This window comes from Salmo salar, chromosome ssa16, assembly GCF_905237065.1.
Source record: "Salmo salar chromosome ssa16, Ssal_v3.1, whole genome shotgun sequence".
NCBI lineage: Eukaryota > Metazoa > Chordata > Actinopteri > Salmoniformes > Salmonidae > Salmo > Salmo salar.
In genome coordinates this window covers 77,835,520-77,858,051 of record NC_059457.1, presented here as the reverse complement: position 1 = coordinate 77,858,051, position 22,532 = coordinate 77,835,520, and the positions used below count along the sequence as shown (strand labels likewise).

General features: G+C 42.0%; 2 protein-coding genes across 2 annotated transcripts; both read right to left on the bottom strand.

The window, feature by feature from the left end:
- Positions 1-2,362: 2,362 nt before the first annotated feature.
- On the bottom strand, positions 2,363-5,750 carry LOC106574662 (protein jagunal homolog 1-B-like). Its single transcript, XM_014150657.2, has 2 exons — positions 5,456-5,750; positions 2,363-2,942 (listed from the first exon to the last, which is right to left on the bottom strand). The coding sequence occupies exons 1-2, from the start codon at positions 5,748-5,750 to the stop codon at positions 2,509-2,511; spliced, it is 729 nt and encodes a 242-aa protein (XP_014006132.2). The 3' UTR covers positions 2,363-2,508.
- Positions 5,751-7,101: 1,351 nt separating this feature from the next.
- LOC106574768 (adhesion G-protein coupled receptor G7) lies at positions 7,102-21,948 on the bottom strand. The gene is made up of 14 exons (XM_045697973.1): positions 21,667-21,948; positions 21,023-21,120; positions 20,393-20,536; positions 20,189-20,274; positions 19,918-20,051; positions 19,586-19,699; positions 18,714-18,883; positions 18,094-18,246; positions 14,412-14,524; positions 13,697-14,028; positions 9,718-9,799; positions 8,892-9,050; positions 8,441-8,600; positions 7,102-8,198 (listed from the first exon to the last, which is right to left on the bottom strand). The coding sequence occupies exons 1-14, from the start codon at positions 21,821-21,823 to the stop codon at positions 7,941-7,943; spliced, it is 2,160 nt and encodes a 719-aa protein (XP_045553929.1). The 5' UTR covers positions 21,824-21,948; the 3' UTR covers positions 7,102-7,940.
- Positions 21,949-22,532: the final 584 nt, after the last annotated feature.

Genomic DNA, 22,532 nt, shown 5'->3' with positions numbered 1-22,532 from the left:
CTCAGTCGGGTTCTCAACTTACTGTTGAGAGTTAGAATAGTAGAAAACACAAGGTACAATTTCAATGTTTGGTTGTGTATCAGCAGTTTCTCTCTTGTAATGTCAGTCACTTGACAGTCACTCAATTAGCCCATGTCAGCTAACATTTGTCTAGACTGGTAAGATAGTCCCCAGCAGGGGCGAAAATCTGATATCCACTTTGGAGGGGACAATTACATGAAATTTTCTCAAGAGCAATTCCTGAGGGGGACACCAAAAGTAGTGCTGTAACACATAGCCTACATTGTAATATGGTAAATGTATATTGAGGAACCAAAGAAATAAGGTGTTTGCCGTACTCCTAACTACCGGTAACCAAAACTACACAACTAATCACAACAGCAATACCATTGCCTTTAACAAATCTTAGTTCAGTCACCAGTTTAAGTTGAGAGTGGGGGTTTCCATGGCATTTTCCAATTATGTTCCTATTTTACAAGTAAAACAAATTGAGAACCTTTCATAATGTTGCCAAACAAAGACTCAACAAACTTACCTGAGACTCCCTGTCTCTGCCAGTCTGTCCCTGCATATCTGTCCCCAACTCTGCTGTCTGTGTGCCATCTGTTGCCTGCTCTGCCTAATGACATCATTGTGAAACATTTCCATTAGAATTTCATTTCTTTCTTATGAACATTTTATCAACTAGTCTTTGAGATATTAGGCTACTAGGGTTCTTACTATGCGTTTTGGTGTATTGAAAAATACTCTGATGTCCGTCTTTTATTTTTCTGCCATTTTCTACCTGGCTGGCTGGCTGGCTCCACACACAGTGTGTAGGTTATTTACAGTAGGAGTTGGGCTTCTATCATCTTCTATCATTCTATTTGGGCTTCGATCTAAAAGGTAGCTAGCAAATGTGAAACGGATTAAAATGACAAGAGTTGACAGCTGTATGAGTTCACCATTTACACAACATATGCTGCAACCTTTTGTAATTTTAATAGTTTGTTTCATATTGGCTGGCTTCCAACAATAGCTGAATTTGTAAAGCTAGCGATCACCAATTCAGTTTCAGTGGTGTTTGCTATAATCTTTGCTACCCAGGTTAAATAAAGGTTAAATAAAATAAATAAATAAAAGTTCCCTTGCGACAATTTAGCTTTTGCAACGAGACCATTAAATATATTTAAGACAATGGTAGAAGAGAGTGTAGTTCTGTTCAGTTTGGACTTCAGTTTATCGCTAACCTTATCACAGGGACTTTGAAGCACTAACTTACATCATCTGCATGCTGATTCCATCTTTGACGACGCCACATAAATGGAATAGGTACTAGCTAGCATAATAGTTAATATTTGCGCGCTAGCTCTGCATATTCAGCTAGTGTGTGTGTGCGCGATTGACTGGATGAACCTCACGGCAGTTACGTAGCAAGCTAAGGAACTGGCAGTGGATCAAACCATTGTGAGGCAAAGGGCGGGGGGGTCGCAATCTTTTGAAACTTAAAAAACGCGCTATTAAGTGTCTATAATCAGCACAATTGCTTTCATTGCGTATTATTAATATTATTTAAATTACATAGTTATGTTTCAGTGATATATTGGGGGGGACAAATCATATTTTTCCCAGGATGGGGGGGTCGTGTCCCCCCCCGTCCCCCCCGGGATTTCCGCCCCTGCTAGCCAGCGATCTAAACTTGTAGTAATCATGGTCGACACTCTCACTCAGATATCATTTTAAAAACGGCAAACATTTTTCTCCATCCAATAGTAAAGTGTAACATTTCATGAAGTTAGCTGGAAAACTGCAAATTTCTCTCTGTCCCATGGCAAAATGTGTAGAACATCAGGGACACACACACAAAATTCCACTTAGGGCCCCCAAAAGGCTGGGCCGGCTCTGACTGCATGTGTGGGTATGGATGAGGTTACATAGACCCGCGAGGCACTGCAGCCCCCTTGTGATGAGTTCAGATGTTTTGTGGTCCCCACCCCCATCAAAGTTGCCTATCCCTGGTCTTGTGGGAGTTTCTACCATATTTATTATTCCAGTAATTTCCTTTCAAATCAGTGAAGGTGAACAAATTCAAACTTGGGGAGGAAAGAGCGAAACTTGGAACATATGGCTAAGACTGGAGGTAGCTAGCGTACTATCCCTTGCAGGACAGATTATGGCAGCCAGCTCCATAGACCAGGATGAGATATAAAGAGGATGGGTTTATAAAGGCAGCAGGACAGGTCAACATTAAACCCTGGAGTCTCAGATAGACAACTCAAGTCTTAATCTGTCCAGAGCCAGGAGATGAGATAACGGAGGTGAGAGGGTTTACCGGGAAGATGACAGGACAACTTCCTGAGTGGTATAAAACATTCCAATTAGTCCTACAACTATCAATTAGGGATGGCGAGGGGGGGATGTAGAACCCAAATATAGATGGAAGATAGTCCTAGAAGTGGTGTCAGACAGTGGCAGACAGAAATAGTTGTTCTTTGTCAGTTGTTTAAATAATGAAGTCCTCCTCTGTCCTCATTTCTTCTTCTTGTCTTGTGTGGAGGTGAACCAGGCGTCCAGCAGCTTCTTGCTGTAGTAGATCTGCCAGCCATGCACCTGCACCGCGATCACCATCACCAGGTACATGACAGACACGGCAGAGAAGCCGAAGATGAAGCGGTAGGCCTTGCCGTGACGGTACAGCTGCTGGGCCACCGGGAACATCTCCATACCCCCATAGATGAGCGGCGCTATGCAGAAGAGACCGGCACTGATCATGGAGATCACCAGGTAGCTGATGTTGTTTTTGGGCAGGGCCATGAAGCTGAAGAGGGAGGGGATGATACTGAGCAGGTAGGGGTACTCCCACTGGTAGGGAGCAGCCACCACACTGTGGGACACCAGGTTCAGCTGGTTCACCATCACCTGGGCAGCTAAGAGGAGACAGATCATGTGCACATCAAAAAGGGCTGACGTGCCATGTCAGCCCTTCTCTCACTGTTTCCAGTCAGTGTACATCCTGAGAACCCTCCACTAATGCCAAACATGAGGGATGGTTCACACGCAACAGCTCACTGAGATGTGATGACTTACTCTGACACTAAACAACATGCAAAATAAAAGTATACAGTCTGTTGCTATTTGCAGTCCAACAAATGTGCATGGCCCTATTGAAGGCTCAAAGGATGAACTCATTGTTTTTAATAAAAAATAAACACTTTTTATTGAACTGTCACTTTTTCCCTGTAATAGTGGGCATATTGGATAGCAGTTCAATAAGAATGTACCCCTACATGAACCTTATGAAACAAATGAACCTTGAATTCTTTAAATTAGACATACATAAATGACAGTGAATATGCTCAAAGTGTTTTCATAAACATCTCTATTTATCTGCACAATAATGAGTAAGACTGATGAACAGTTTGGATGGACGTTCCACTGCCATAAGAAATGATCCTTTAGAGGAAGAGTTTGGCGCCACCTCATGGCAATTGAAGGTAGACAGAGAAGTTGGTGTTAAAATAAAATAAAATGTTAATTGTCACATGCTTGTAAACAACAGGTGTAGACTAACAGTGAAATGCTTACTTATGGGTCCTTCTCCAACAATGCAGAGTTAAAGATCAATAATATAAATAGTGACAGAATGAATAAATACACAGTGTCATGCATACTTCAATGCATTGAGACGTACTAATAGTGTGAATGTGCTACACCACTGGGTACTTAAGGAGTAGGGTTGCAAAATTCTGGGAACTTTCAATAAATTCTCTGTTTTTCCAGAAATCATGTTTGGAGGATTCTGGATTTCCTGCTTATTCCTTCCTGATTCCTCCAACCACAATTTTGGGAAAACCATGTAAATAATTGACAATTCCTGGAATTTTGCAACCCTACCAGGGAGATATACTAACTGTCATATATAGTGACAATATCAGTGCCTGTTGAGGTAGAGAAAAACCAAATCATATGTAATAAGAATTAGTATAAACTGTACATCAGACTTTGTTTGAGCAGCACAATGCAGATATACAGTACAATGTGAGCATCATCATTCCTGGTGACAACATCACACCTTCAGGTCACAGCTACATTACCATCAACATCAACTTTCCATAATATAATACCACAGTCATGCTTTATGCAAAATGTATTGAAATACATCTATTGTAATCTTATTTTTCCTATGTCTAGTTTAGGCTAGAAGCGATTGGATACATCACGGCCGGATCCACCCAGCGAGCCCATTCAATCCGGCCCAGATGCATACCCCACAATGCCAGAGGTCTCTTCACAATCACCTATTCCATAACAGACTATGGGATGCGCACAGTACTACATAGAGCCATGACTATATGGAACTCTATTCCACATCAGGTAACTAATTCAAGCAATAGAATAAGATTGAAAAAACCCCAGATACAAATACACCTTATGGAACAGCAGGGACCGTACAGAATCACACACACAGGTACAGACAAACGGACATGCACACAAACTCTAGCTCACGCACTCTACACACACGTACATTGTAATATTGTTGTATGGTGGTATTATACATTTTGCATTGTAGATATGTAGTGGTGTAATAATGTTATATGATGTACTGTTTTATATTTTGTTTTGTGTAATGTAAGTGTCTTAATGTGTTAGGATCTCAGGAAGAGGCTAATGGGGATCCCTAATACAAATATATTTATTTTTATCTTCTGGAGAAAAGAAACGACATTGAAATGACTCAAACCAAATATAAACTGTCTTGAAATGATAATGGGCCTACATTCAGTCTCTTCACTCTGTCCAGCTTGATAAAAGTCAAACAATTGGTAGACAGTCAGGGAGCATCGAAAATTCTGTAAGCGTTGGATAGATGACAATTTTGAGCAAATGTTGATTGCTAAGTAGAATATCTAAAATACAATTGGGATCATCGCTGTCGGCTCCCCTGAAAAGGTACTTGTCACCCTGTGCCTTCTGTGAGCCGAATGCAATCGCTACTCCTTCTTCAAGCAAAGTAAAAAACTACACACTACACTATAAACACGATAAGCTCCACAGCTAACTGGGCCAGAGCGAAGTGGGACTTCATCGGGTTCTCATGGGGTCACCCCCCTTCACCAGTGTATCGTTGATAAGCCCACAACACCTCAGGGGGGGTTGTTGGTAGAACCAGCATCCTGGAACTATCCCTCGGTCCACCACTCAACTCAGCCCCGACTCCCTACTGCCTGCTTGGCTCTGCTACTGCTCATTCCTCTTCTGTCTGATCTAACGAGATTCCACGTCTGCCACCTTGCTGACGGCAGCCACTAGCTTCTTCCTTGCTACTCCTTCAATGCCGAGCAGCCCCAGGGCTCACCAGAACAATTTGCCTGCGAAGCTCCTGCAGCCAACCTCAGTTGGTAGATTCCAGGCTCTCCATCCATTCTGCTGACTCAAGGATGAGGGACTGTTATTTCTTGAACTTACCCTCATGTGCCTGCCTCATCTAACATTTCCTCCCAGGGCACTGTGAGCTCGATGAGGACCACCTGCTGGTGTCTCCACACCAGAGAACGATATGTGGTCTGAGGCTTGTGCTGGCTATCTCTGGAAATCTGAGCTGCTTCTTGAGGTCTGCCTGCATCTCCCAGTCCCCTGCTGTGGTAAAGATCCCTTTGCTCCCTGTTCTCTTCACTCTCTCCTGACCTGAGGAAGTGGATGAAACAGGAGCCCTGGGTGAGATGTTTCAGCTTTCTCCTTGCTTGCTCCAGTCCCGTGGCCAATTGATTCATTATTTGGTCATGCTACCACTTTAATTTTCTATCAGTCAGACCTGCGTGGCAGGAGGAGAGCACATGCTCCAGATTGGCTGGTCGTCCACATCGTGTGCAGCTGCCTGGGATGTCTGCTGTCGTGGCTTTGGCATCATTAAAACTGAAGACTGTTAGTTTATCAAATCAATTCTCTGTAATTATTATGTGATTATTCAAATCATGTAACTGTAATTAACTAGGAAGTCAGGGCACCAAGGAAAATATTCAGATTACAAAGTTATAATTTTCCTAATATAACTTTCAGATATTTTAATATCTGATCAATTAGTCTTCTAATTAATGAATTATTATTTACCTCACGTTAGTCTCATTCCAAACGTCGTAAATTGTTGGTTATCTGCACGAACCCAGTCTTCACTAAGAATGATCCATACATCAATTGTCTTAATCATTTATTTATTAACTAACTAAATAATCACAGAAATGCACACACAAACAAACAAAGTAGATATGGTTACAAGGAAATGATAGGGGATGTGCCCTAGTGGGCTAAACCGGCATCGCGGCTTGGTAGACAAAGGGACTGAGAAGGGCACAAAAGATAAAATACACTACACAGTTGATAAGTCTAACAACTGAAATGCTAATCCTTTGCACATGAACGCTCACTCATTCGGGAATAATTGCAATCAAAATATATATTTACGCTCAGTGTGTCGTCGTGATCGCTGTTGGAAAGTTTGTTTCTGTTGGAGAGTTTGTCCTCACTTTCTCTCTCTTACGTGGTTAGAATGGATAGTTCAGAATCCCATTCAGAAATGTTATAGAATAGCTGTTTCGGCGGTTGTTGGCCTTCGCATTCACGGGTACATAATTTCTAGCTGCAGACTAGTAATTAGTATCGAAGAGTAGCTCTTATTTTGTCGGATCGATAGTCTCAAGAGTTTAACCACGTGCTATGGTTAAAAGATTCAGCAATCTACTCAAACCTTAGCTCCCTCTGTGATGAGGTACTGGTCTGGTCTCAAACCTTAGCCCTCTTGTGGTAATTGATGTAAGCTGGTCTGAAGGGAATTCCTCCAGGTGGGGGTCATATTCGTAACAGTAGAAAGGGGCTGTCCCATGACGCCAGATCAATGTCTGATTTAGTTCAACTTTAAAGGGAATTTGATTCGTTCATTAAACAGTTTAAAAATCACATGACAATTTCACAAATAGTTTCATCTTTCCTCATTCATTTAATACAACAATTAGATGCAAGCCTCACAATGGAGACTCTTGTTTAAACAGAGTTATGGTAATGTGGCTGTATTGTCTCTCATGAGTTTCACAAAATTGTACAAAATGGACCAGTTCGTAGCTGGATTCTTCCCCAACCGTGTACACATTCTCCAAAACATGGACATTCTTCAGTTGTCAAGTTCTGTGATGTGGAAGAGGTTCCTTTGTTCTCCTTTGAAACTCACTCTCTCTATACTCTGGCCATGAGGAGAGAAACTCCTCTAGGAATTTATGACCTGCCTAACAGAGCCTGGGTGTAGGGGAAAGAGAGAGAGGTGGTAAGAGAGAGAGAGAGAGGGGGATGGTGCTCGCTATACCCAAAGAGGTCCATGTCATGACACTGCCAACCCCCACGTGTGAAGGTTTGTTGGTATGGAAAAAACATTGCTCTGTGTACAATGCAGAAGCTTAATCCGCTGCCCTGCCATGATGCAGATGTCTTGCCAGGTGAGTGCCCTTGCTCTCAAGCTGCCCCAGAATGTCCAGCTGCCCTGTTTTTTTTCATGGTTATGACATGCCTGCTTCCGTCTTCAGCCTTTCATACCTCCATCTTACATGCCTGTTTTCTTCCTCAGCCTTTCATACCTGTAATTGGCAGCTGCAGCCTGTGCTGAACAGGCAGATGGAGCAGAAGCTTCTTAATCAATTTTAAGTGCGTCCCATCTGACCTTGGTAATGACCAAATGTGGCCGGCAGGGGAAATTATTTTGACACCCCTGGGATACACTGTCTTAAGCTATTTTCTGAGATATTGTGTAAAATTGTGTTTTTCTCACTAAGAAAACTAAAACAAACATTAGCTTAAAAGACAATCACATAATTATTGAACACTTTTATTCAAAAAAACATTGGACAACTTCTGAGGGACTAGTCTTCACAGTAAATGTACTCTACGTGGATACAAAATTGTGTGCAGTATATTGTATATTATAGTACAAGAGGAGAAGTTTTACAACAGGTTGAACCTGCAGCCCATGAGTTAGATGTCTGTGAGGAACAAGGTGGAAATGACACAGTGTCCTGCTGTGTGTATGATTCTACTTGATCACTGTGCTTTCCTCGCCATAGACTGAACTTCCTAGTGTGAAGAGGGATCCCAGCGCTAGAGACAGAATTCATAGCACTTGACATCTTTTTCTTGACAATTGCTGTTCTTGCTGTGAACAGAATGAAAATCTGCAAGCCCTGTGGAGCGAAAGCAAAAACACAAAAGACGTTATCAAGTATTTTCAGGAACACACAAATACAAACAAAAAGGTAGCGTTTCCAATAAAGACCAGCTCAATATATTTATGTTTAGTAGGTGTCTAATTGTCAAATCATGTCTGGATTCTGTGGTACACTAGTATTTATAGTTTACATTTTAGTAATTTAGCAGACACTCTTATCCAGAGTGACTTACAGCAGTGAGTGCATACATTTACTACCTGAGTGGTGGTGAGTACACAGAAGGAGATGTTGAGTATGGTGTACATGGTCTCGTTCTGTGTAATGAGCAACAGATAGCCCAGGATCCAGGAGAGACCAAGCACAACAGCCAGAGAAAAGCTACTGAGGAACTTCTTCTTCATCGATGTGTGTCTTGTACTGGGAAACATAACCAACATAATTAGATTGCTGTAATAGACTGCTGTAAAGCTGTTGTAAAATAACATTTGGCTTCCAATGGGTGAGTGGGTTAAAGCATGGTGCTCATTACAATTTGATGACTTGCTTATTAATGGCAATTAATAATAATAAAATAATAAATTGTATTTATAACAAGCTTTTCATTGAAAGACAAATAACAAGCTCGTTAGTAGGCATTTCAAATCAAGACTGATCTTTATGACTACAACGTTCTACTTTGTGCCTCCAAAATGCCCCCATTAATGTTACCTGGTTAAATGTGGGTTGGTCTTGCATGTTGTAACTGCAAAATATATCAACATCACCGTGTTGAAGATAAGCATGAACGCCACAGGGATCAGAAACCCCCAAAACATTGGCAGCTTGAAGTCAAAGTTCCCCTTTGGATCGAGGGCAGCAAGCCAGCAACTGAGAGGTCAAATGAATGAGTGGGACAATGTGACAGACAAAACAGGCAGTGATTTGAATAATGTGGTACAAAGTAAACATGGTGGCATAAGTAAACAAGAAACCTTTCAACACAATGGATCATTCTTTTAGTTTTTTATAACTTTTAAAATTGGTCTTTACCATCGTTAAAAGCATGTAATACAATCATTGATAGGGAAAAGCTTTTACAGTATTAGTTATGATAGATCACCTCAAACTCGTGGCTTCAGCCAATCACTGTCCCCATGCACCCTACACTCTGCCAATGCTCTGACCATGCATCCTGTGATTGGTCAGACGCTCCTAGCTAGCCCAACACTGGCCCGTCAGGTCCATTGCATGCTCTCTCAAGTTTGTCAGTATTAGCTGGGCCTGAACTGTGTTGTTTCCAGGGTTAGAGCGTGGGTAAACATACGTGTATGGGATGCGTGATTACAAAAATCATCCCCATGTGCATCTTCTCCTGTGTGTGAATAAAGTTCATGTGTGGGTTAACTCTTGGATTGCCTTAATCCTCTCTAACCGGGGGCGGTGTCAGTGGGTCATAGACTGGTAAATACGTTGAGCCGGGTCACTCTCAGAACAGTATAGAGAAGTAGTATAGTACAATTCAGTACAGTAGTAGTATAGTACAGTAATGACTAACAATTCCTCCTGCCTGTAACCCAGTGGATCATCCACTCTGTAACTAATTCCTAAGGTGAGAGCCACCACAACCGCAGGCAGTCCTAAAAGACAGAGAATGATGTTGTTATTTCCTGGTAGTTTTGCATGCAGCCATATACAGAGTATTCTGAAAAGCATTCATACCCCTTTACTTTTTCCACATTTTATTACGTTACAGCCTTATTCTGAAATGGATTAAACAAATGTTTTCCTCATCACTCTACACACAGTACCCCATAATGACAAAGTGAAAACAGGTTGAGAAATTGTTGCAAATTTATTGAAATCAAAAAACAGAAATACCTTATACCTTAGCAAAATCCAAGCCATGAGGTCAAAATAATTGTCCGTAGCGTTCTGAGACAGGATTGTGTCGAGGCACAGCTCTTGGGAAGGGTACAAAAACAATGCTGCAGCATTGAATGTCCAAGAACAGTGGCCTCCATCATTCTTAAACGGAATAAGTTCGGAGCCACCAAGACTCTTCCTAGAGCTGGCCTCCTGGCCAAATCGAGCAATCGGTGGAGAAGGGCCTTGGTCAGGGAGGTGACCAAGAACCCGATGGTCACTCTGACAGAGCTCCAGAGTTCCTCTTTGGAGATGGGAGAACCTTCTAGAAGGACAACGGTCTCTGCAGCACTCCACCAATCAGGCCTTTATAGTTGAGTGGCCAGACGTAAGTCACTCTTCAGTAAAAGGCACATTACAGCCCACTTGGAGTGTGCCAAAATGAAACCAAGATTGAACTATTTGGCCTGAATGCCAAGTGTCACGTCTGGAGGAAACCTGGCACAATCTCTACGGTGAATCATGGTGGTGGCAGCATCATGCTGTGGAGATGTTTTTCAGCGTCAGGGATTGGGAGACTAGTCAGTAACAAGGGAAAGAGGAACAGAGATGAAAACCTGCTCCAGAGCGCTCAGGACCTCAGACTGGGGCAAAGGTTCACCTTCCAACAGGACAACAACCCTAAGCACAGGAGTGGCTTGGGAACAATCTCTGAATGTCCTTGAGTAGCCCAGCCGGACTTTGAGGATTAACTTGGATGAGCTCTGTTCAAGACTATCCTACCAACGAGACATTAAAAACTGTATTATCTTATGTTTCACCGAGTCGTGGCTGAACGACATGGATAATATACAGTTGACCGGTTTTCCCGTGCATCGGCAAGACAGAACAGCTGTCTCCAGTAAGACAAGGGTGGTGGTCTGTGTCTATTTGTCAAAAACAGCTGGTGTGAGAAATCAAATATTAACCTCTATGGGCTATGTGGGACGCAAGCGTCCCACCCCTGGTACACCCAATCAACAACAGGTGAAATATCAAGAGCGCCAAATTTGAAAACAATTAAATGTCATAATTCAAATTTCTCAAACATACAACTATCTTACACCCTTTGAAAGATAAACATCTCCTTAATCTAACCACGTTGTCCGATTTCAAAAAGGCTTTACGGCAAAAGCATAAAGTTAGATTATGTTAGGAGAGTACATTGACAATAGCTGTGTGTAATGTTTTGTCAATTCAAAGACAGGCGTCACCAAAAGCAGAAAACCAGCTAAAATGATGCACTAACCTTTGACAATCTCCATCAGATGACACTCCTAGGACATTATGTTAGACAATGCATGCATTTTTTGTTCTATCAAGTTCATATATATATCCAAAAACAGCGTTTTACTATGGCGTTGATGTTGAGGAAATCGTTTCCCTCCAATAACCGCCAGTCAAGCAGCACAACAAATTAAATAATTACTATTCGAAAACATCGGTAAAATATTATATTGTCATTCAAAGAATTATAGATTTACATCTCTTGAACGCAACCGGATTGCCAGATTTAAAAATAACCTTACTGGGAAATCACACTTTGCAATAATCTGAGCACTGCGCCCAGAAAAATACGCTTTGCGATACAGACTAACCGCCATGTTGGAGAGATCTAAAATCGAAAATACTATGTAAATAATCTATTACCTTTGATTCTCTTCATCAGATGTCACTTCCAGGAATCCCAGGTCCATAACAAATGTAGTTTTGTTCCAAAAAGCTCCGTGTTGTTAGCACATGATCTATGCCAGCCGGACTTCTCGTCATGAACGAGGGGAAAAAAAATATTTACGTTCGTTCAAACATGTCAAACGTTGTATAGCATAAATCATTAGTGCCTTTTTTAACCAGAACATGAATAATATTCAAGGCGGACGTTTGCATTCTCTTTTAAAACGTTTTGGAACGAGAGTACCAAACATGAACTCGCGCGCCAGAGTCTAATCGGCCACCACCGTTCCAAGGCTCTTGTTCGTTCAGTTCTCACAGTATAAGACTCAAAACACTTTCTAAAGACTGGTGACATCTAGTGGAAGCCATAGGAAGTGCTCAACAATTAATAAGCCCCTGTGTGTTTCAATGGCATAGGCTTAAAGGTAATTCAACACATCAGGTATCCACTTCCTGTCAGAATTTGTCTCAGGGTTTTGACTGCCATATGAGTTCTGTTATACTTACAGACACCATTCAAACAGTTTTAGAAAAGTCAGAGTGTTTTCTATCCAAACCTGAACAATAATATGCATATTCTAGCTTCTGAGTTGGTGTAGGAGGCAGTTAAAAATGGGCACATATTTTTTTCAAGATTCTCAATACTGCCCCCTAGCCCCAAAAGGAAGTCTTGAGGTTTTGCTCGCCTGACATTGAGTATCTCATGATAAGCTGTAGACCACACTATTTACCTAGAGAGTTTATCTATACTTCTCGTAGCTGTCTATTTACCACCACAAACCGATGCTGGCACTAAGACCGCGCTCAACGAGCTGTATAAAGCCATAAGCAAACAATAAATTGCGCTCCTAGTGGCCAGAGACCTTAATGCAGGGAAATTTCAAACCGTTTACCTATTTTCTACCAGCATGTTACATGTGCAACCAGAGGAAAAAAACAAACTCTAGACCACCTTTACTCCACACACAGAGGTGCGTACAAAGCTCTCCCTCACCCTCCATTTGGCAAATCTGACCATAATTCTATTCTCCTGATTCCTGCTTACAAGCATTACCGAAAGCAGTAAGTACCAGTGACTCGCTCAATACGGAAGTGGTCAGACGACGCATATGCTAAGCTACAGGACTGTTTTGCTAGCACAGACTAATATGTTACGGGATTCATCCGATGGCATTGAGGAGTATACCACATCAGTCACCAGCTTTATCAATAAGTGCATCGATGACGTTGTCCCCACAGTGACCATATGTACATACCCCAACCAGAAGCCATGGATTACAGGCAACATCCGCACTGAGCTAAAGGCTAGAGCTGCCGCTTTCAAGGAACGGGACTCTAACCAGGACGTAAGAACTCCCGCTATAACCTCAGACAAACCATCAAACAGGCAAAGAGTAAATACAGGGCTAAGATTGAATCCTGCTACACCGGCTTCGACGCTTGTCGGATGTGGCAGGGCTTGCAAACTATTACGGAATACAAAAGGAAGCCCAGCCAGGAGCTGCCCAGTGCCCAGTGACAGATGTATTACCAGGACGTATACTCCAAGTGCCTTCACTGACATTTTCAACCTGTGTAAATGTGATAACTTTCTTATTTTTAATAAATATTCAAAAAAATTGAAAAACCTGTTTTTGCTTTGTCATTATGGGGTAGTGTGTGTAGATTGATGAGGGGGAAAAAACTATTGAATCCATTTTAGAATAAGGCTGTAACGTAACAAAATGTTGAAAGGTCAAGGGGTCTGAATACTTTCCGAATGCACTGTACAGAGTAATATACTACACATACATCATCTAAAGACATAACATCACTATACAAGTAGCTTGTTATAGTTCAGGCTTATTAGAGCCTGAAAATATCACCTAGCATTAGTTTTGGTTCAAGGAGCCCAGGGATAATGCCAGCCATAGCTTCTGAAACAACAAAATAATGTATTTTTCTCCATGCTGTCCTACCCCATCCGATGGCCACGGTATAGGCTGTGAAGTCTGACGGGCTGGTGGCCAGGCTGTTTCTGATCATCAGGAAGACATGTGTGGCGTACAGCGTGTTCCAGGTGAACGTCCCCAACAGGAAGTACTGCAGCAGGACCGCCACTACAGTACAGGGCCCTCTGTCCCGCTCTGTGTGTGTGTCGGACAGGGGGAGAACGTTGTCCTCGAGTATTTCAGGTTTGTCCAGCTGTTTATGAGGGTTGTCCACTCCCAACATGAAGAGGAGGGTGAAGATCAGGAGACACACGCAGACGCTCACTAAGAGGACCGTTGGGTTGGTTTTGCGTGATTTCCTGGGGATAGGTGATAGACAACACTATGTTAGGGAAGTTAGATGTGCAGCTATGGATTTGTTGGTTCATTAATAGTGGGTTTTATATTGGTTTCACCTATCAAGTCCTGTTGGATCAGACAAAAGGCTTCTTTACACTATTGAGAATCACCCAATCTTTTTAAATGGTTCTGGAACCCTCTAGGATCTTACTGGGTAACGATCTGGAATGTTATTGTATATTTTGAATTGGTTCTGGAACCCTCTAGCATCTTACTGGGTAACGATCTGGAATGTTATTGTATATTTTGAATTGGTTCTGGAACCCTCTAGGATCTTACTGGGTAACGATCTGGAATGTTATTGTATATTTAGAATTGGTTCTGGAACCCTGTAGGATCTTACCTGGTTGCGATCTGGAATGTTATTGTTAAACTCAACCCTATGATGGACATGGAGCATCCCAATATGGTGATCCAGTTTAGCGCTTCAGCGTATTTAAAATCCCTCCTGAACGACTGTAGAAAAAAAAAAAAAAAGACATTTCAACACTAACTTTCTGTCACAGTCATACTGTATAAAATCATCCCCCTCGTGTCTGGATATGCTGCGATAAACCACAGGTCAGCGGTTCCCAAAATAGGGGTCACGACCCCATGTGGGGTCGCCTGATATGAAAATGGGATCGCAGGAGAATTTCCAAAATCCTGCTAAACATTTAAATAATAAAACTAATTTGTATAAAATATTATAATATTGTCTTTGTATCTCAAAATCATTGTAATGTGGTTAACCTTAAAAAACTAAATGAAAATTATTAAAATTCAACCAAAAAGCGCCCTTAGACCGTGGGAAAAGGCCGCACTTGACCGTTGCACTTGAATCATTCCCACTTAAGGTGACCACATTTAAAATACAAAAATGCGGTACAACAGAAGGATTTGCGGGGCAGTGTAACCTACCCTGTACCTAACTTCAAAATAGGCCAATGCATCGTTGCTGTCAATTTGTGAACGATAATTTCACATTTTTTTGCTGAAACAATTTTTTTGGTCTGTACTACAAACGGCTATATCAGTCTGCTAATACAGGACTAGTAAAGGCCCAATGCACTACTTTTGTGAAAATATGAATTAATATTATTTTGTATTTCTGATTTTTCAGGGGGTGCAGCACTCTCAGCACCCTACTTCCCACGGCTATGCTTATATCTTTCAGTCTAATATGGCTATTTACTTACTTTTATAGCTCTTCATCAGAAGCATGTTTTCTAGTAGTTAGGAGGCCTGACGATCCTCTCCAAGTTTAGCAGGAATTTAGGCTGAAAGGATTTGAGAAATAATTTGTTGACGAAAGGCCTATGACATAGGCCTATGTCTTATGCTGCAAAAATATCAGATATCAATAATGATAGTCTCAATAGTCTCAATGTCAACAGTGAAAAAGTAACTCCAGGATCCTGGCCTTCTAGGCAGAGTTGCAAAGAAAAAGCCGTATCTCTGTCCATTGTGTGTTCTTTTGCCAATCTTAATCTTTTCTTTTTATTGGCCAGTCCGAGATATGGCCTTCTCTTTGCAGCATCCCGGAGTCACCTCTTCACTGTTGATATTGAGACTGGTGTTTTGAGGGTACTATTTAATGAAGCTGCCAGTTGAGGACTTGTGAGGCGTCTGTTTCTCAAACTAGACACTAACGTACTTGTCCTCTTGCTCAGTTGTGCACAGGGGCTTCCCACTCTTTCTATTCTGGTTAGAACCAGTTTGCGCTGTTCTGTGAAGGGGTAGTACACAGCGTTGTACGAGATCTTCAGTTTCTTGGCAATTTCTCGCACGGAATAGCCTTCATTTCTCAGAACAAGAATAGACTGATGAGTTTCAGAAGTTAGTTCTTTGTTTCAGGCCATTTTGACCATGTAATCGAACCCACAAATGCTGATGCTCCAGATACTCAATTAGTCTAAAGAAGGACAGTTTTATTGCTGAATTTAATCAATCAGCACAACAGTTTTCAGCTGTGCTAACAATTGCAAAGGGGTTTTCTAATGATCAATTAGCCTTTTAAAATGATAAACTTGTATTAGCTAACACAATGTACCATTGGAACACAGGAGTGATGCTTTTTGATAATGGGCCTGTATGCCTATGTTCAATTTGATGATATATTAATTGACAAAAAAAAAGTGCTTTTCTTTCAAAAACAAGGAAATTTGTAAGTGACCCCAAACATTTGAATGGTAGTGTATATTCGTTCATAAGCGCAACGTGACTGCAAGAGACAGGTTGGAATGCCTGACAAATACTAGACAAATCTATTTTTTCGGCAAAAATTGGTAGTGTTTTAACTTCTTGATAAAATGCGGGACATGACTGTTTGGTTGCGGAGTAAAGGGCCAAAATTCAGGATTGTCCGAATAAAATCCGGGACTTGCGGTCACCCTATTCTCAGGTGAATGGCAAGGCCCACTACTGCATGAAACCACACACTAGTTCAGAGGTATTACCGCCACAATCGATATGGTGAACACAAGGTATGTGGAGGCCGAGGCACAGAAACTCACATTAATACCTTTGTCAGATAACACAGTAAAAATAAGAATTCATTGGCCTACCGAGTGGCGCAGCGGTTTAAGGCACTGCATCGCAGTGCTAGAGGCATCACTACAGACCCGGGTTCGATCCCAGGCTGTGTTGCAGCCGCCAGAGACAGGAGACCCATGAGGCGGCGCACAATTGGCTCAGCGTCGTCTGTGGGTTAGGGGAGGGTTTGGCTGGCTGGGATGTCCTTGTCCCATCGTGCTCTAGCGACTCCTTGTGGTGGGCCGGGCGCACGCACACCGACTTCAGTCGCCAGCTGTACAGTGTTTCCTCCGACACATTGGTGCGGCTGGCTTCGGGTTAAGCGAGCAGTGTGTCAAGAAGCAGTAAGCAGTGCGGCTTGACGGGGTTGTGTTTCGGAGAACGCATGGCTCTTGACCTTCCCCTCTCCCGAGTCCGTACGGAAGTTGCAGCGATGGGACAAGACAGTAACTACCAATTGGGGAGAAAAAGGGGTAAAAAGTACACAAAATAATAACAAAATCAAACTAAGCATTTATGCTATAGCTAGCAATCAATAGGAAACTGACTGAACCACTAAAAAACTCCCCAGCTTTCCAAATGGATGTTAGTTGTGAGGGCCAAGATGCCCGTTCATTTACTTTTTTTGTTCGCTACATGCCGGGGGATGTTATTCATGAAGACAAATTGTTCTCTCACAATTCTCGAGTATGAAACTGCACTAAGGACACGCTGCGTGACTATATTGACAAAAACAGAATCCATGGGATCGAATAGCGTGCAAAAAAACAAAACTTTGTTGACTTTCTTTGTAATGAAAAGAAAATACATCTCGTTGCCTATGTAAATGACATATTTGGGAAACTGAACGCAAGCATGCAGGGAAATACAAAAACATTCTACAGATGAGTGACCGATTCAGTGGATTCAGAGAAAAGATTTCTTATTGGAGAAAAATCTGTTTGACTGTGATACTGCCTCAGTTGATATGCCGGTAAGTGAAATCGAAATCAGATTGTGCCGTCATATGACCGAATGCTGCAGATAAAGCATTTTGGTTCCTTACCCAAAGTGAATAAATACCCTGCCGTCTCCCTCTGAGTATTAAAACTCATGGTACCCCATGACAGATCATATCTGTGTGAGGCTGGATTTAGTGCATATCGATCCAGGTTGGAAGTGACAGCAGAGATGAGGTGCGCATTGTCAACCACACCCCCTGACTTTGAGAACCTCCGACGTGACATGCATCATGTCTCCTATCTCAATAGTGGTGGTGAGATAGTAGCAAATTGGTCTGACATAATGTCTCCTGACTATCATAGCCCCACATTAAAATGATGTGATGGTGAGTTGAGAAGACAATCAGAAATACTGTTCGAATGTTTTGCAACTGACTGCCATCTTAATTACTACAAAAAAATTCACATGGTTGGGGTCGAGAATTGTCAGATATCAAAATGGGGTCATGAACCCCTCCATAGGTCAGAGTGTGGTCAGTAAAAGGGAGAAGAAGGCAGCTAGCTACTCACCATCAGCACAGCGAAGTTAGTGGTGTGATTACAGAAACATCGCAGGCCGTCTTCTGAGTGGTTGACTTTGGAGCAGCCATAGGTGCTCCAGTCTTTCAACGTGTAGTTCCATGACACGCAGGCAAAGTCATAGAGGGAGGCGTTGGGAACAGCCTGAGAAGTGAGAACAGAAACAAACTCACTGTAAATCCTTCAGCAAAAGACATGCACAGTATGCAAGTCAATTATGAAGCATAACAGGTCATTAAGTACATGTGGGAAAGAAGTAGTTACAATTATAGATCATATTATATACCCAATACAAAATATGCTTCCTTGTTCCTTGTGGCGCATATGCGTCAATGGATAACTTAGATCAGGAGTGTCAAACTCATTCCATGCAGGGCCTAGTGTCTGCTGGTTTTAGTTTTTTCCTTTCAATTAAGACAATCCGACGAGGGGAGTTCCTTACTAGTCAGTGACCTTAATTATCAATCACATACATGGGAGGAACAAAAACCCACAGTCACTCGACCCTCCGGGGAATGAGTTTGACACGTGACTTAGATAATGAATAACTTCCCAACACGTTTCCAGAGAATTTGGACCACTGTGTTTATTGAGTCCAAGAGAAATCTTACTGTAGGCTTGAAGAGCATCTCAACATGTAACCCAGACACTTGTCCCAGGTTAGCAGAGATGACCGTTCTGCTGGTCCCTGAAGAAGCACTGAAAGCCCTGGACCTGAAGAACCGGTCGTTTTGGTAGAGCACAAAACCAATGGAGTGGTTTGTGTTGTTACTATGCAAAACTGAGTGGAGTGAAATTGAAAGAGAGGGGAGAGGGAGAGAGAAGGGGTGAAGAGAAAGAGCGAGAGAAAGCGAGTGGGAACAAGGCAGTTAACCCACTGTTCCTTTTTTTCCCCTTTTCGTTTAGTTTATTCATTTGACCTTTTAGAAAAACAAGCACACATAAAACTTGAAAAAGCCATACATGCACATGAATAAAATCATCGTGGATAACACACAATAAAGTCTGGGACTTATTTCCATTGTGGTCCTCTTGAGACAAGATGGCTAGACAAGATCGAACACAGTATGGCAGTGACATAATACAACAGAAACAGAGAAGAAGAACATGATCTCATCATTCCAGTTACATCATAGGGGTTTTTCATATGGGCACAGAAGACATCAAACATATTTTTACTGTATTTTTTTTTTAATAGGCCGTCATTGTAAATAGGAATTTGTTCTTAACTGACTTGCCTAGATAAATAAAGGTTACATTTAAAAAAAAATATATAAATATATATATATATATATATATAATGATTAAAAGGCAAAACAAAATTACAAACAACCATAAATATCATGTGACTCAACAAAATTTAAGTCTCTGCTGACCTGATTTCTGAGACCACAAAGAGCAGTTAAGCTCTCTCTGTGATATCGATTTAAGGAAATTGAAGATTGAGTTTATACACTATGTTTGTATACCAACATTGACTCACCTGGTGGGAATTTCATAACAATCTGGACATCGGTAGAACCTCCTTTGTCAGCTATCAGTTCAGAGGTATTAGTGTTGACGTTAATTCCGTTAGCCACAAAATTGCCAGAACTTCCTGGAGAAGGAGATTCATTTGATTTAGCAATTTAAAGCAAAACAATATAGTGTTACTTCTGCACTTGTCTGTAGAACAACAGATACAATCCATTACAAACCTTATTGACCAACAGAGGAAACATTTCAAAAAATGAGAAGTTTAACCCAGTCTGTCAACACAGACATAAACTATCACTTTAAATGCCAGTATGTAGGTTCACTAGCAGTCCCACCCACCAGTCAGAGCAGTAAACTGGATCCCTACTGAGTCACTTGGTACTTGGACAGACTGGACTACCAGGTTGGGCTGAACCACCAAGGACACATTATTGTGCTGGTCCAGGGAAAACATCTCCAGGGTCTCTGTGAGGCTGGGAGAGAAACACAGAAAAACATTAGTTTACATGCACCATGCAGACACGCACAGAGGCACACGTTAACACAAACTCAAAATGTATGCAGAAATACACACCACCACCCATGCACACACACACACACAGTCCAGTACTTTTGGACAGCGTCTCTCTCCTGTGTACTCTCCTCACTGGCATTCAGCAGCTGACTGATGGTAGTTACAGCTGCCACTGCGATGTCCTGCAACATGATCAAAACCAGGGGATGACCCTCAAGTGTTCATATCACTGCAGTAACAACCTCACGTTTCTCTCCAGAACATGTCATAGTCACGACTTGATTTCAAAACATCTAATACCTCTGTGATATTTGCAGACTGAAGCAGTGTGTTAGCTATCTGAGCTGCTGTGGTGATGTTGTCAGCTGACAGCTGCTCTGGTTGGGAGGTCAGGATCTGAGTACTGACGGCTAACTGTAGTAAATCACCTGGACTGCTGGAGATCTGAACAGGGAGAGAGAAGGATTTTTATAAATTGTATTTTAGTATTGTTTTTCAACAGAACATTTTATAAGTGACAGCAACATGTTGAACTGTGAGTACATTTGGATATTATAATTGCCAGTACTAACTATGTGGCTCAGTTGGTAGAGAATGGCACTTGCAACACCAGGGTTGTGGGTTCAATTCCCACAGGGGACCAGTATGAAAATGTATGCACTCACTACTGTAAGTCGCTGTGGATAAGAGCATCTGCTAAATTACTAAATAAAAAGTAAAGTAAAACACAAATAAAAAAAGAACGTTCCTCATCAACTGTCAAGCAGAGTAAAAGAACAGAATACATGAGCTGAAGGTAAAAGCCAGTTGTTACTGATCTTCAAACTGTAAGATCCACTCCTCGTAATGATAACTAACTGACCTGAAGAAAGCTAAATCAAGACTGGTCATGAAATCAAGATAATAAAAAAAATATACCTATTGACGTACATTTTCTTGAATGTCAATGAGGGTAAATTCACACTGCAGCTTGTGAGGAGAACCGAACATCAGAGATCCAGTGTCATTCAAACATCTTGCTGAGGCTTCTGGTAAACCGGCAGGAGGAAACAAGACAAAAAGGTAATCAAGGGCTTCCAGAGTGGTGCAGTGGTCTGAGGCACTGCATCGCTGTGCCACTAGTGATCCTGGTTCGAGTCCAGGCTCTGTCGCAGCCAGCCGCGACCGCAAGACCCATGGGGCGGCGCACAATTGGCCCAGCGTCGTTCGGGTTAGGGGAGGGTTTGCCTTGTCCCATCGCATACTGGTGGGCCGGGCGCAGTGCACGCTGTTTCCTCCGACACATTGGTGCGGCTGGCTTCCGGGTTAAGCGGGCATTGTGTCAAGAAGCAGTGCGGTTTGGCTGGGCTGTTTCTCGGAGGACGCATGGCTCTCGACCTTCGCATCTCCCGAGTCCGTACGGGAGTTGCAGCGATGGGATGAGACTAACTACCAATTGGATACCACAAAATTGGATGATAAAAAAAAAAGAAAAGAAAAAAATATAATCATGATTTGTGTTACCGAATACAACATTAATTAGGATTGTAACAAATAAATAAAAGTTTCATTTTAGGTGAATAAAAGTAACATACCACTGGTTGTCTTCTCATCACATAACTCTTCTGAATAAGCAGACCAGCCAACCATTGTTCTTGGGAAGGAGAATCCATCCTTGATGGTTGAATTGCAGAAATTCTCTATCAAAATAAAATATATTTCAACATGGACCAAATGTGTGACTGCAAACATGAAATATACATTCTGAATGTAAGATCCAAGGAATAGTGTTGTGGATTGTGAACGTGAGATCCAGGGTTATGTACAGTTGTGGCCAAAAGTTTTGAGAATGACACAAATATTAATTTTCACAAAGTCTGCTGCCTCAGTTTGTATGATGGCAATTTGCATATACTCCAGAATGTTATGAAGAGTGATCAGATGAATTGCAAAGTCCCTTTTTGCCATGCAAATGAACTGAATCCCCCAAAAACATTTCCACTGCATTTCTGCCCTGCCACAGCTGACATCATGTCAGTGATTCTCTCGTTAACACAGGTGTGAGTGTTGACGAGGACCTTGCTGGAGGTCACTCCGTCATGCTGATTGAGTTCAATTAACAAACTGGAAGCCTCAAAAGGAGGGTGGTGCTTGGAATCATTGTTCTTCCACTGTCAACCATGGTTACCTGCAAGGAAACATGTGCCGTCATCATTGCTTTGCACAAAAAGGGCTTCACAGGCAAGGATATTGCTGCCAGTAAGATTACACCTAAATCAACCATTTATCGGAGCATCAAGAACTTCAAGGAGAACGGTTCAATTGTTGTGAAGAAGGCTTCAGGGCGCCCAAGAAAGTCCAGCAAGCGCCAGGACCGTCTCCTGAAGTTGATTCAGCTGCGGGATCGGGGCACCACCAGTACAGAGCTTGCTCAGGAATGGCAGCAGGCAGGTGTGAGTGC